General features: G+C 40.8%; 1 protein-coding gene across 7 annotated transcripts in view; it reads left to right on the forward strand.

Moving 5' to 3' along the window:
- Nucleotides 1-5,176: 5,176 nt before the first annotated feature.
- Nucleotides 5,177-16,312, forward strand: part of LOC133646489 (uncharacterized) — an 80,605-nt gene continuing 69,469 nt past the window's right edge. The window contains exons 1-3 of one of the 7 annotated variants that reach the window (XM_062041897.1): nt 5,177-6,817; nt 11,330-11,440; nt 15,511-15,823. In XM_062041897.1, the coding sequence (XP_061897881.1) occupies nt 5,177-6,817; nt 11,330-11,401 (1,713 nt within the window). In that variant the 3' untranslated portion in view covers nt 11,402-11,440; nt 15,511-15,823. Of the gene's footprint in view, nt 6,818-11,329; nt 15,824-16,312 lie in introns of those variants that run through there. The other 6 variants (XM_062041901.1, XM_062041902.1, XM_062041899.1 and 3 more) reach the window with 6 other exon arrangements.

The raw sequence follows: 16,312 nt of genomic DNA on the forward strand, positions 1-16,312 counted from the left end.
CCTTGAAGCGCCGCCATCTGTCAGCGCATTTAATTCATTTTACCTCACTGAATACCACTCATTTTCACACGCTTTTTTGTCATACTATGATAAAGGACACATGTTTTATTATTCATAGTTTGCTTAACAGTAATATAATATTCTTATATGCTATAAGTGACCAGACGTCCGAGATCAAAACTGGGAATATAAGCCCAGAGAAGGGGGAAAAAAACGGTCAGCTATTTTTAAGTTGAAGAAACAATATGATTACATTATATATACATGCGTATATCCTACATACACACTGTATGAATACATTAGATATCTATATATCTTATAGACCCTATCTCTGTTGCTGCAGCAGCAGAGAGTTTATTCTGTCTTGACACTTTGTATTGATACTTTGTATTACATTCTTCCCTTAAATGATCATGTTTACAGTGATTGTTATATATGTATTTTTTATGTATGTCGCTTTGGATAAAAGCGTCTGCCAAATACTTAAACATACACATATATAAACACCTGAAAGTCTTTATATCAGCTAAAAGCACCAATCTGTTTCACTGGATTCAGAATAAAACCAAATGCTGTCTTACCCAACAATGTTAGTATTTGAATATTGTTACTTGAAGACTTATTCCTGGTTACAATTATACTGTTAAGAAAGTATTGTCTTATATTTTGCCTAAAATGAGAATGCATCATAATCAGTGGCGGCTGGTGAATTTTGTTTTACGTGGGGCTGAAAGTTTGTAAACCAAACCCCTGTAGGGGCGTCATCCTCTCCCAGAAGATTTCTTTGTGATTTTCACATACACATATTGAAGATCTTTGCTCCTTCTCAACTCTGTGGTAATGTTATTTTCATAAAATACAACCAATAGTACATTAATGTTAAATCTTACTTGTGAAAAGTAATCCCCCGATTCCTATTTTCAACAGTTCGCTCATTTGAGCAGGAAAACGCTGAACACAAGCCCGGCATCTTTGTTTTCTACCTGTCAACTGTCGGTTTAGGCTGCTCACCGGCTCCTCATCACCACTTCAAGATGCAAATTGCTCGCGTCACAGCAACCAATACTGCGTCTACTTATAAGATGTCTATGGTTATAACGTCATTGCAAACACGGCAATATGTTGCGTCCACTGCAGTTTGCTACCTTATTCATACTTTTTGTCAAGTGATTTTTTTAAGCAGGGTTGCATGAGGTACCTATACTTAACGTTACGTTAGTCAATGTATCACACACAGCAATGTAGCAGCACCGCATATTTTAGCCACCTACAAAAAGACAAACATAGTCAAATAAAGGTCAGTTAAAATGTATACTATATTAAGAATATGTGTACATATTGCATAGGGCCCTGACATCTAAAAAGTACAACTCTGTTCATTGTTATGTTCATGTATTTGTTATGTTTTTCATGTGTACACACACATAAACACACATACAGTATGAGATGAGATCAATGAGATAAGGTAAGAACAGAATAGAAACTGCTGTGGAACTAGTCACAATGCAATATGCCATGGAAATACAATGTTAACACTTTTGTACAAATAAGTTCAGTTGCACTTGTTTTTCAAATGTGTTTATTCTGTAAAGGAATGAGTTAAATGTTTAAAATTGTTTAAACTATTAAAATGACTGGTTAATAGTGCTATTATGAATTGCAATGTCAGTACTATTTTTTTTCCTGCTATTTCAAATGCACTTGTTTTAATAAATAAATACAGCGGTTTAAAAGCATACACAATCTGTGTAAAAATATTAGTCTGTGGTTAAAAGGACTTGAAAGGACTCGAAACTCAAAATGCAGGACTTGTGACTTGACTTGAGACTTTCCAGTCTTGACTTTGGACTTGACTCGGGACTTGCCTGTCTTGACTCGGGACTTGACTCGAGACTTGAGGGCAAAGACTTGAGACTTACTTCTGACTTGCAAAGCAATGACTTGGTCCCACCTCTGGTAATGAGTGGAATGTTTTCGCCAATGGTAAACGTGACCCCATTGTTCCGCACCCCTTTTCGCAGGGACAACGTCCTTGACTTTCTTGCTTTGAATTTTATCAACTTATCCAGCCTCTTCATCTGCCTGGATATGCATTGGGCAGTCTGGAGCAAGCATGTGATGTCATCCATGTAGGTTCTCAGTGGGGGGAGCCTCCGTCCTGCTGGTAGGCGGGCTCCTCCAACCACCTGTCTTGCTCCAAACAGGATGACTTCAAAGGCTGTGATGGGGGAGATGGAGCATCCCATCGCGATCCTGACGTCCAGCTGCTTCCAGTCAATGGTGAAATTTGGCAACAAACAGCATATGTGCAAGTCCTGGAAGTATCTTATTGCCATGATCCTGATGTTCTGTGGGCTGTAAAATAAGTCCAGGGCGAATGCAACCAAGCTGTGTGGCACTGACCCATAGGCATTTGCTAAATCCAGCCACACTACGCAGGTCTATCATCTCCCACTTGGAAGACTTAATTTACTCCGAGATTATGGTGGCATGTTTCACAAACCGGGGAAACTTGGGATCCCGGCATTCTTGGAGCTGGTATAAATATAGCCATTCTCCATCATCATTGTCATTCTCATTAGGACTTGGAGCAGATGCTGATCGCTCAGAAAGCTTGGGTGGGGACGCATCATTTATAATAAAACCTTTTGAAAACAGGTTACAAAACCTCCTTTTAGTTGCTGACATATGACGTATACGTGCAGTGAGTAAGCATGGAGATGGCTTAAAACATATATTTTTTAAATGAATTATTTTAAAAAATTATGAATTTTTTTTTATAGTTCAATTTCAAAAATCAGTAACCAAGAATTGCAATTTAAATATGAATCGATTTGTTTGAGTACCCCTACTGAATTTGTAATCTTACAGTAATTTTGATTTAATTCATATTATTCATTAATAATATCCAACCTGCTTACAGTTTAACAGGTCACAACCTTGTCAAATGATTTAAAAACATGTGTTAATCATAAAGATTATTCTATATCTAACACATGAACTAACACATACAACAACATGCCCAACAAGCCTAAGGTCAGGCAGATTATAAAAAATAATATTAATTAAATATACTGCAAAACAAGGAACTTGTTGAAAAATACATTTACATACAATAATGCAGCGCTAAAATGAATAGATTTAAACTAAATTAATTACAAATATATAAATACTCAGTCAACCCGAGTCATACCAAAGACTATAAAAATGGGACCCATTACCTCCCTGTTTGGCATTCAGCATCAAGGGTTGGAATTGGGGGTTAAATCACCAAAAATGATTCCCGGGTGCGGCCACCGCTGCTGCCCACTGCTCCCCTCACCTCCCAGGGGGTGAACAAGGGGATGTGTCAAATGCAGGGGACATATTTCACCACACCTAGTGTGTGTGTGACAATCATTGGTACTTTAACTTTAAAGGCCTACTGAAATGAAATGTTTTTTATTTAAACGGGGATAGCAGATCTATTCTATGTGTCATACTTGATCATTTCGCGATATTGCCATATTTTTGCTGAAAGGATTTAGTATAAAACGACGATAAAGATCGCAACTTTTGGTATCTGACAAAAAAAAGCCTTGCCCCTACCGGAAAGAGCGTGACGTAGTCAGCTGAACATTTCCGCAAAGTTCCCTATTGTTTACAGTGATGGCGGCCAGAAGTGAGAGCGATTCGGACCCAGAAAGCGACAATTTCCCCATTAATTTGAGCGAGGATGAAAGATTCGTGGATGAGGAACATTAGAGTGCAGTTCAAGACATATATTTTTTCGCTCTGACCGTAACTTAGGTACAAGCTGGCTCATTGGATTCCACACTCTCTCCTTTTTCTATTGTGGATCACGGATTTGTATTTTAAACCACCTCGGATACTATATCCTCTTGAAAATGAGAGTCGAGAACGCGAAATGGACATTCACAGTGACTTTTATCTCCACGACAATACATCGGTGAAACACTTTAGCTACGAGCTAACGTGATAGCATCGTGCTTTAACTGCATATAGAAACAAAAGAAATAAACCCCTGACTGGAAGGATAGATAGAAAATCAACAATACTATTAAACCGTGGACATGTAAATACACGGTTAATGCTTTCCAGGCTGGCGAAGGTTAACAATGCTGTGCTAACGACGCCAATGAAGCTAACTTAGCAACCGGATCTCACAGAACTATGCTAAAAACATTAGCTCTCCACCTACGCCACCCAGCCTTCATCTGCTCATCAACACCCGTGCTCACCTGCGTTCCAGCGATCGACGGTGCGACGAAGGACTTCACCCGATCACAGATGTGGTTGGCGGCCCGGAGACGTAGGAAGTCAAGGTGAGGTCACCGGCTAGCGCGTCTGCTCTCCAACAAAGTCCTCCGGTTGTGTTGCTGTAGTCCGCCGCTAATACACCGATCCCACCTACAACTTTCTTCTTTGCAGCCTTCATTGTTCATTAAACAAATTGCAAAAGATTCACCAACACAGATGTCCAGAATACTGTGGAATTATGAAATGAAAACAGAGCTTTTTGTATAGGATTCTATGGGGTACTGTTCTGGCTCTGCCATTAGTATTGTGTGCACTGGCTCTTTAAGAGAATCAGGAAGTGAGTGTCCTGGCCATGCTGCGCAGATATGATGATGTAATGTGATTCAGACCACGGAGACGGCATGTTGTTCTGTTCTGTAGCTGTGTTAAGAGTTCATAAAGGCATTCCCTGTGAGTATTGCAGTAAAAAATTATGTTTAGATGGAATATATGTTAGAAAGTAGTACATTTAAGTAGTTAATTTAATGTTTAAGGAACTATTTACAAGTCTTATTTTGAATGCATTATTTTGGCTCATATCAATGTAATGAGACAGTATATGATTTATGTTAAGCTTTAATTAATAATTGCTGCATTATTTGTGTATACTGATGCATCTATACTGTATCTGTTTGTTATAGTTTCACACCTGCCATATAAAAACGGGTCCAACTCATCCTGACGTCTGCGACTTCTTGTGTGGGGGTGTTTAACTAACTTGAAAGTGAAAAGGTTTCATGAAGCCAGTACAGTGAAAAGGGACACCTTTCGATGAACTGTTGAACCCCAGGCTGCACTGTCATACGCTTTTTTCAGACCAGCACGACAGACGTTGTTAAGTCAGCGTAAAGGCATAGTGAGTACATCAACACGAACAATGGAGAACGCTGAATCTACGGTTTCCCGGGCACGCAGATCGTCCGGAAGCAGATCGTCTGCCGCAAGTCTAACGTTAGCAGCTGCCACAGCACGTGCAAAAGCAGAAGCTGCCCAGGCCAGAGCTGCATTTGCAAAGAAAGAAATAGAAATTAAACTAGAAAAAGCTAGATTGGAAGCAACACTCCATGCACTCGAGAAAGAAGGTGAAGCACAAGCTGCCGCCGCCGAAGCAGCAGTGATGGAGGACGCTGCTGCAAGACTGGAAACGACAGTGGAACATTATATTCATCTGCCCTCACTCCAAAGCGCCCATGAGCGGACAGCTGAATACATAAGAAAACACAGTGAGCCCAGCATTGAGCCCAGTGATAAAGAGCCACGTGAAATAAACACAAAGGACATTAAACTAGATGAAGGGATGAACAAAGTAAAAATTAAGGAATCAGATAGGGAACAGGAATCTGTACCCACAGTCTCAAAAGACTATCAGCCCCAAAGACCCCCAGAAAACAGTGCCCATAATATTCCTATGTATACATCGCCCTCTACTGTCCGCAACCAGTATTACTCACCCGCTCAATATCTTTCTAATGACACTAATGAACTTGCTAAATATCTAGTAAGGAGTCAGTTGTTAACGTCTGAGCTCACAAAGTTTGATGACAAACCAGAAAATTATTTAGCTTGGAAATCATCATTCACTAACGCTACCGAGAGTCTTGATCTTAAAGCTGGGGAAGAAATTGACCTCCTGATTAAATCACTGGGCCCAGAGTCAGTTAAACATGCACGTCGTATCAGAGCAGTGAATATAAATAAATCACCAGCTGCATTACAACTCATCTGGGACAGGCTAGAAGAGACCTATGGTTCGCCAGAGGCCATAGAGGGCGCTCTTTTTGCAAAACTTGACCAGTTCCCCAAAATAGGGCCAAAAGATCACCTAAAACTAAGAGAGCTAAGCGATTTACTGTTGGAAATGAATTCAGCAATGCAAGAAGGATATTTACATGGACTGTCCTATCTTGATACGGCAAGAGGCATCGCTCCAATCGTGGAAAAATTGCCGTATGGACTACAAGACAGATGGATGATGGAAGGCTCGCGCTACAAACAGGAATATAAAGTAATTTTTCCTCCTTTTACCTTCTTTCTGCAGTTTATTCAGACACAAGCAAAGGCACACAACGACCCAAGCTTCCATATCCAGCCATCATTCATCAGCAGAGTAAAAAAGGACAGATTTGGAGAAAATTACAGTAACAACCGCAGAACAGTTTCAGTGCATAAAACAAGCGTAACAGCCACACCCACTAATGAACCAGACAAATGGTGTCCTGTACATAACAGACCTCATGCACTACAACATTGTAGAGGTTTTAAGGAAAAACCTCTACAAGAAAGGAAGGGACTGTTAAAGCAACATAATATATGTTACAAGTGCTGTGTATCTACCAGACATGTGGCTCGTAACTGTGAAGCAGCAGTTAAATGTTCTGAATGTGACTCTGACAAGCACCTTTCTGCCTTGCATCCAGACTCACCTTCCCTTCCTCTCAGGTCTTCCTTACCTCCAGCATATCACGGCGGGGAGCAAGAAGATGGGCAGGAGGAAACAGTCGTTGCAAGTTGCACTGAGGTATGTGGGGAGGGCTTTTTAGGAAAGTCATGTTCTAAAATATGCCTGGTCAGTGTTTACCCAGCTAATGACCGCAGCAAGAGCAAAAGAATGTAAGCCATGTTGGACGACCAGAGTAACTTGTCATTGGCACGCTCAGAGTTTTTCGATATGTTCAAAGTTAACAGCCTTGCAGCGCCATACACTCTGCAGACCTGTTCTGGTGTAGGTCTCACAGCTGGTCGCAGAGCCTCTGGTTACGTCATAGAGTCCATAGATGGCGCCACTGCAATACAGCTACCAATGTTGATCGAGTGTAACATGATACCAAACAAAAGAGAGGAAATTCCCACTCCAGCCGCTGCACAAGGCCATCCTCATCTCGAACGTATTGCACACAAAATACCACCTCTAGATGACAGTGCTGAGATTTTTCTATTACTCGGAAGGGACATTCTAAGAGTCCATAAAGTGCGCAGTCAAATCAATGGAACACACAATGCATCATATGCACAGAGGCTGGATCTAGGCTGGGTGATAGTGGGAGAAGTTTGCTTGGGCAGCACTCATAAGCCTTCAGAGGTCACCAGTTTAAAGACTCACGTTCTAGCAAATGGGAGGCCCACTCATTTTCCTCCTTGTGAAAATCACTTCACTATCAAATCAGAGACTAATCTTCCAGATCGACAGCTAGCTCTCAGTAGCACAAAAATGAAAGAAAATGCAAGCAACGTAAGCTTTGGAAGAGACGTTTTCTGTCAGACTAAAAATTACAACAAGCTTGCACCTTCAATGGAGGATCTGTTATTCCTCAAAATTATGGACAATGAGTTCACACAAAATGAGTCAAAGAGCTGGGTGGCCCCACTACCTTTTCGTGAGCCAAGGAAAATACTACCAAACAACCGCCAGTATGCAGTTAGTCGCCTCAAGTCACTGCAACGCACACTCATAAAAAACCCAGATATGCAGTCCCACCTCACAGACTTTATGCAAAAGATGATGGACAATGGACATGCTGAGCTTGCACCCCCAGTACAGAAAAACAAAGAGTATTGGTATTTGCCCTTTTTCGGAGTCTACCATCCACAGAAAAAATCGCAGATAAGAGTGGTATTTGACTCCAGCGCACAGTTTGAAGGTATGTCACTTAATGATGCATTACTCTCAGGGCCTAACCTAAACAACAGTCTATTGGGTGTACTAGTGAGGTTTAGGAAGCATAAAGTTGCAATAACCGCAGACATTCAGCAGATGTTTTACTGCTTTCTAGTAAGAGAGGACTGTAGAGATGTTTTAAGATTTGTGTGGCACAAAGACAACAACCCCAAAAATGACATAGTGGACTACAGAATGTGCGTCCATGTTTCTGGCAATAGCCCCTCCCCTGCAGTAGCAGCCTATGGGCTAAGAAGAGCTGCACAACAAGGTGAGGAAAAATACGGGGCAGATGTGCGTCAGTTTGTTGAAAGAGACTTTTATGTGGATGATGCCTTGAAGTCTGTTCCCACTGAGCAAGGCGCCATCAAACTTGTCAAAAGAACACAAGAAATGCTAGCAGCCTCAAATCTCCGGCTCCTCAAAATAACCTCCAACAAAGTTGAGGTGATGGATGCTTTTCCAGTGGAGGACCGTGCCAAAGATCTCCAGGATTTGGACCTGTTCAAGGACGACCTTCCTGATCAGCGAAGCCTTGGCATAAAATGGAACATAATGTCAGACTATTTCACCTTTCACATCCCCCATACAGACAAACCCTACACACGCAGACGGGTCCTTTCAACAGTAAACAGTGTATTTGACCCGCTAGGGTTTCTGTCTCCAGTCATCATCCAAGGACGACTCCTTTTGAGAGAGCTTTCGCTGCACACTACAGAGTGGGATTCAGCCCTGCCCGAGGACATGAGAGGGAAATGGATAGAATGGCAGCAGTCCCTACAATGCCTCAGTAACCTCCAAATGCCGCGCACGTACTCCAACATCCCACTTTCTCAAGCCGAATGTGTAGAACTATGCATCTTTTCGGACGCATCTATGAAAGCAATATGTGCAGTTGCTTATATTAAAGTTACCGCTGCTGATGGCACAACAGAAGTTGGCTTTGTTCTGGGTAAGGCACGACTCACCCCCCAGCCGGAGCTTACAGTCCCTAGGCTTGAACTCTGTGCAGCAGTTATGGCTGTGGAAATGGCAGAAGTGATAAGCGATGAGATTGACCATAGGATAGACAAAATTGGCTTCTACACAGATAGCAAGGTGATCCTGGGCTATATCAACAACCAGTCAAGGCGCTTCTACGTCTATGTAAACAACCGTGTTAGACGCATCAGAGAGTCAACAACACCTGAGCAATGGCACTTCGTCGCAACGGATCAAAATCCTGCTGACCACGGCTCACGCGCTGTCCCAGCTTCAGAGTTGCAGAAAACGTCATGGTTCACAGGGCCGGCCTTCCTACAGTGCTCTTCAGACATCCAGCCAGAGCAACATCTGTATGAGCTACTGGAGCCAGACAGTGATGCGCCCAGAGGTAAGAACCCTCTGCACAAACACTACAAAAACCGTGTTAGACACAAAACGCTGGGAACGCTTTTCCTCATGGAAATCACTGAAAAGAACTGTAGCAAACCTGATTCACGTAGCACAATGCTTCTCATTTTCCAAAACAAACAAAGACTGTACTGGTTGGCATATCTGTAAAACAGCCATTACATGTGAACTGTTAGAGCAAGCTGAGAACATCATGATGAAAAATGTTCAGCAAGAAACGTATGCAGATGAGATCAAATGCATTTCAGCAAAACAAATCTTTCCAAACACAGCCCGCTCATAAAGCTTAACCCCATCATTGGAAATGACAGCCTATTGAGAGTCGGTGGTCGCATTATTCGCTCAGGCTTAGAAGCAAAAGAAATGAATCCTATTATATTACCAGGCACCAACTACATAACCACCCTCCTTGTGCGACATCACCATGAAAAGGTTAACCACCAAGGGAGACACTTTACCGAAGGGGCGGTCAGAGAAAGTGGCCTGTGGATTGTAGGTGCAAAAAGGTGCATTGGCAAAGTTATAAACAAGTGTGTTACATGCAAGAAACTGAGAGGAAAGTTTGAGGAGCAAATAATGAGTGACCTGCCAGTAGACCGACTTCAGCTAGAGCCCCCCTTTTCTTATGTGGGCTTGGACACTTTTGGCCCATGGGAAGTATTCACAAGGCGTACAAGAGGAGGACAGGCTAACAGCAAACGGTGGGCAGTACTCTTTACCTGCTTGTGCACAAGGGCTGTTCACATTTAAGTTGTGGAGGAGATGAGCTCATCAAGTTTTATCAATGCACTGAGGCGCTTTTTTGCGCTGAGAGGTCCTGCTAAACAGCTACGCTCCGACTGTGGCACTAATTTTATTGGTGCTCACAAAGAGATGACAACGTCAGTGCCAGACGAGAACAAAGTGCAACAATATTTACAGGAACACAAGTGCACATGGGTATTCAACCCACCCCATTCATCCCATATGGGGGGAGTATGGGAACGTATGATCGGCCTGGCGAGGCGCATTCTGGACAACATGTTGATGCAAGCTGGTCGTGCTCAACTTACCCATGAAATACTGACTACATTTCTTGCTGAAGTCACGGCCATAATGAATGCCCGCCCGCTAATACCAGTCTCATCAGACCCAGAGCATCCTTTCATTCTAAGCCCTGCTATGCTGCTCACACAAAAAACGCATGCTGTTCCTCCAATCTGTGACAACATCGACCAGAAGGAGATGCTGAAGAGCCACTGGAAGAGTGTTCAGTTCCTCGCAGACAACTTCTGGAGCAGGTGGCAAAAGGAGTATCTCAGCAGCCTCCAATCTCGTCAGAAATGGCACCACAAAAGGACTGACATTAAAGAAGGGGATGTAGTACTCCTTAAGGACGAACAAACAAGAAGAAATGAGTGGCCAATGGGCGTCATTGCAAAGACAGTTCCTAGTGTCGATGGAACCGTGAGAAAGGTTGAGGTTAGAGTCGCTAACCAAGGGACTGTTAAGACTTATTTTAGACCCATATCAGAATTGGTTTTTCTGTTATCCGGTGATGTTTAAGTTTGTTTATTTGTGGTATCCATAGGATGCCAGACGGGGAGTGTTCTGGCTCTGCCATTAGTATTGTGTACACTGGCTCTTTAAGAGGATCAGGAAGTGAGTGTCCTGGCCATGCTGCGCAGAGATGATGATGTAATGTGATTCAGACCAAGGAGACGGCATGTTGTTCGGTTCTGTAGCTGTGTTAGAGTTCATAAAGGCATTCCCTGGGAGTATTGCAGTAAAAAAATATGTTTAGATGGAATATATGTTAGAAAGTAGTACATTTAAGTAGTTAATTTAATGTTTAAGGAACTATTTACAAGTCTTATTTTGAATGCATTATTTTGGCTCATATCAATGTAATGAGACAGTATATGATTTATGTTAAGCTTTAATTAATAATTGCTGCATTATTTGTGTATACTGATGCATCTATACTGTATCTGTTTGTTATAGTTTCACACCTGCCATATGAAAACGGGTCCAACTCATCCTGACGTCTGCGACTTCTTGTGTGGGGGTGTTTAACTAACTGGAAAGTGAAAAGGTTTCATGAAGCCAGTACAGGTACCAATACTTCCGTTTAACTGACTATGTCACGCGCATACGTCATCATACAGAGACGTTTCAGCCGGATATTTCCTGGGAAATTTAAAATTGCACTTTATAAGTTAACCCGGCCGTATTGGCATGTGTTGCAATGTTAAGATTTCATCATTGATATATAAACTATCAGACTGCGTGGTCGGTAGTAGTGGGTTTCAGTAGGTCTTTAACAACCGATGGACGTAATACTGCCCCAAGTGATGGAAAAGTATATTACAACAGAGTACCGCTGCGGCCCATACAGACCACAGCTAAGAAACAGATGCAAGGCCGCTCGAGGCCAAACAATCTACGGTAATCTATATGACAGTGATCTAGTGTTTTTAGGGATTTGCTAGAAAAATGTGAGTGTCGCTTAAGTTTTTTTAACTGAACTCGAGGGCCGTTTGATGTCATTCCCAGGCCACCAGTTGAATAGCTCTGCTCTGGATAGTCATCGTTATCTCGGTGCTCCGCCAGAGTGGCTTTGGCTCCTGAGGACCTCACTAAACAATCCAATGTCTCTGTATATTTGTGTTTTAGCCTTTTTCTTTGTAGTAGCAAACGTTGCAAATTAGATCTGCTTATGTATAGGGATACCCACTAAGAAAACGGCCCCCTAGATTTCTCTCATAGTCCCAGATTTCCGTCCATCCATTTTCTACCGCTTGACGATGAAAATCCTTAGCTGAAGAAAACCTTAATTTACGGCATAGCTTTTTCATGTTTAAATTTTGTGTTAAATGTAAGTAAGGAAAGCATTGAAAAACATCAATCAAGCAAATAAAACGCATGCGTCTGGAGACTAATTTACTGGTCTAACATGTTCTGAATTGCACACATCAAAAACAATTCCTACATATAAATGAAGTTATAACTTATTGGTGATGGTCAATCAATGCAATGTTTAACTTAATATTGCATAATCTATCATATTATTGTAGAGATGTTATTGTTGACTTTAGCTGCTTTAGATTTGTGTGAGTTGTCTTTTATTTCCTTGTAGTTGAGATGATGTCATCTTCAGTATTTGTTCAGTTGATTGATGTTCATTGAAGTACTTTGTATTCTTCCAATCCTCCATTTACTTTGGTGTATATTTTACAGCTGGCGCTCCAAGTATCTTGAATTTGTCCCGGCTTACTTTAAACTGTGTGCTTTTTTGGCGATGTCAGTGTTGTGTTTTGTCAGATGCTAATTGATGTGGACGTTTGTTCCTTTCAGCTTGACTCTCTGTCTCAAAAAAGCCACATTGTTTTTTGGTTGGTGAGCTGTGTTGTTAATCCTGACAGACATTTGGAATGCATGCATTGATCTTGTTGACTTCCACATCCACCCGCTTTGTTTGCAGAAAGTTGGCCACCTGTTGCTCTGTTGAGGCAGCAGCATCGTGTCCACCTCTGTTATCAGATTACTTCTTTTTTTTTTTTTTACCTCCGCCAGGAGGTAAATGTAATCGCCGAAGTTTGTTTGTCTGTCAGTTAGTTAGTTGGCTAGTTAGTTAGCAACATAACTCAAAGAATTATGGGGTGGATTTTAATGAAACTTTCAGGAAATGTCAGAAATTGGATAAGGAAAAAGTGTTTGGATTTTGGGGGTGATTCAAATCAGTTCTATCAAGTTACCTTACGTTTACATTACAAGGCCCAACTTCTCTTTTACCGCCTCCACGCACATAGACAAAGAGAGTTTACTGACAAGAGGGTTCACTCTGTTTACTTCAGCAAAATAGCTCAAAAAATGATGGCCGAATTTGGATGAAACTTTCAGGAAATGTCAGAAATGGGAAAAGGAACAAGTCATTCAATTTGAAATCCGAATTGCTGCCTCGATTCTCCACACCCAAAAGTGGTTTTAGCAACATAAATGCCGGAGAAGGTGTCTGTACCGTCAAATAGGCGGAGGCCATAACTCACACGCAAAAAGGAAAACAAAAATTCTGCTGTCATCCAGATTTAGCCTTGCCCAAAAAATACTTTGGGGAGCGTGTATGCTTGTTTACACTATGCTGTTTGTGATAAATAACAGTGATCATGGCAGGTTACAATAGCAGTTTGTTTTCATGGAAGTGAAAACAACTGTGAAGACAGCAACTCTCGCTGGAAAAGCAAGTCATGATTTGATAATCCGTGGCCATAACAAGTGGCTTGTCAACATTTACTTATTGCTATGCACTTCACTGCCATTTAACGCTCAACCAAAACAGTGAAAAAAAAATCAGTTTTATTTCACAGACTGTGATCATAACTTTTTGGGGGGGTTTATGTTATTGTTAGTCTTCTAACTCAAAAAAGGATGATATAATACAACACCTATATTAATCTTGGTACTATTCTTATAGTGACAGTAAAACATCCTTCTTCTGGGCATACATTATGTAATGTATATGTTGTGCAAATATGTATCTTGCGTGATGACATGTTCGCCTTCGAAGTTCATATTAATAGTACTATAGTACAGGTAGTTATGATATGATAAATATTTACCTAAACATAATTTTTTTGGGGGGGTTGCAATATGCTGATGGATGCTGTCTATTGGCACAGCCTTGTAATTCATAACCTGAGCAAACAGCAATGGTTCATCGATCTTCATGATGTCAAAGAAGGAGAAGCTATACATTTATTTTTATTGCAAGATCTCTGCTGGGCAAACTGCCGCAGTGCGTTGTATCTTATTGACATGTCAACCCAGAAGCAATAACAGCAGATCATCAGAGAAAATTATGCTCACATTTGCAACCAACTGCACATAGCAGGCTAAATCTGCTTTTTGCCGCCCTGCTTCATTAGTCTGGAATGAGCTACTCGGCACACTCATATTGAAGAGCCACTTTACATATTACAGTATATTTAGAAATATTCAAATATTGTTTTTACCTAACAGTGTCATGGATTTTATTTTTGTTTTTTTGTTGAAGGAGGTTGTTCGACTAGTTCTGAGGCTATCGGTTATTTTAGCAATCGAGCAATCTATTAATTAGTTTTTTCAATTAATTAAGTAATCACATAAAACCCACACTATGGCCTCAATGCATATTTAGGAGAAATAATTGAAATAAACAAAGATTATTCTGCTTGATATAACCTTCATTCTTTTTTCTAATAAATCATTGAAAAAGCACTTCATTTGCATTAATACAAAATGAAAATACAAAAATCTCTCGGCTGTTTGCTGCCATACAGATTACAGCACACACACACACCAACACTCTTGTATGCGCTCTATTGCTGTGGCCGTGCAGAAACTATGTCTGTGTATTTAAAGTTCCATGTGGTGTGGATTTAATTTTTTTTTTTTGTTACAGTCAAAACAAATAATCGAAGCAACAGAGTATAAATTCAAGCTTTTTCTAATCAAATTAATAGATTTCATCGATTAATTGTTGCAACTCTTTATTTGACTAACATGCTTTACAGATTCTGAATTAACAAAATGTTCCTAATTGGAAATAAAATTTGCATTATAAAAAATTGAAATAAATTAGGGCTGTCAAGGTTAACACGTTAACACATGATTAATTTAAAAAATATCCCAATAATCATAAATAAACACAGATTTATGATTGAATATATATTGACCGCACATGCTCCTTTACCTTAACCACAAATGGTTACCTGAATGGCGGCGCAGATTGATTTAAAACCAGTGATCAGGTCAATGCACACATCAGTGCAGATGAGTGAGGAGACTCCCACTGATGTGCTCGCTGGTGAATGTCGCTTCATCAGCTATTTTCAGTATTATTCCTGAATTCTTCAAAATGTGCACTATGCTGTTACTAATTTTTCAGCAAAAATATGACATGCATTCAATAAAACATCTATGACGTCTATGACATTCTGATCGTAAAATGACATTTAATGCAGTAACATTTAATTCTGTGCTGTGTTTATGTTTTGGATTGTCCTTACACATTCATCGTTCACTCTGTCCTGTGCACCTCATTCACTGTCTGGTTTGGATCTGCAACCAAGCTGGACAGACACCGACTGAAACGGACAATCAGGACTGCAGAAAAGCTAATCAGTGTCGACTTTCCCTCCATTCAGGAAAACGAACATGTAGCATCACTGCAGACCCCTCCCACCTTGGTCACAAACAGTTCAAACTCCTCCCTTCCGGCAGGCGTTACAAATCACTGTACGCCAAAACTACCCGTCATAAGAACTGTTTCTTCCCTCAGGCGTTCAATCTGACGAACGCTGTGAAATAACTCTGGAACTAATCTGTCACTGTGAATGTTCAATTCATCATCTTTGTGCTTTGCTCTATTCACCACTGCACTATTATTTATTAGCCCTGCACATGTATGTTATTTAAGTAATTGTTTATATGTTTAGATAATATTGTTTACATTGAACTGAAGAGCACATGTAGCCTATCATGACAAAAATCAATGTGTGTTAAACATACTTGGCCAATAAAGCCTATATTCTGATTCTGATTCATTGTGTCACGGTTTACACCTGTGTCTCCTCCAATCATCTCTCCATTTTCCACTCACCTCTACTTTCAGGTGTACATTGTTGTCCAATTAGTCAAGGTATTTAGCTCACAGTTTCCTGTTTGGATCTTTGTCCGGTTGTCATACATATTTTGTGTTGAGTCTGCTCCATGCCAGAGGTCGTCTCTCAGCTCTTTCCTTACATGTCCTTAATGTTTTGTGTCCTTTGGACGTTGCATTTAACATTTCGCAATACAGCATTTTAACCTGTGAAACTGAGTTACATGCTGTCCGACAGCATGTATAGACAAGGCAGAACACTTTGTAAGTTTAATTGGCAAGTGATAAAAGCACATAGTGCTCCTCGACCTAGTAATCTTTTTTTTTTTTTTAGAAAGAGGACAGAG

Source organism: Entelurus aequoreus, linkage group LG03 (genome assembly GCF_033978785.1).
Source record: "Entelurus aequoreus isolate RoL-2023_Sb linkage group LG03, RoL_Eaeq_v1.1, whole genome shotgun sequence".
Lineage (NCBI taxonomy): Eukaryota > Metazoa > Chordata > Actinopteri > Syngnathiformes > Syngnathidae > Entelurus > Entelurus aequoreus.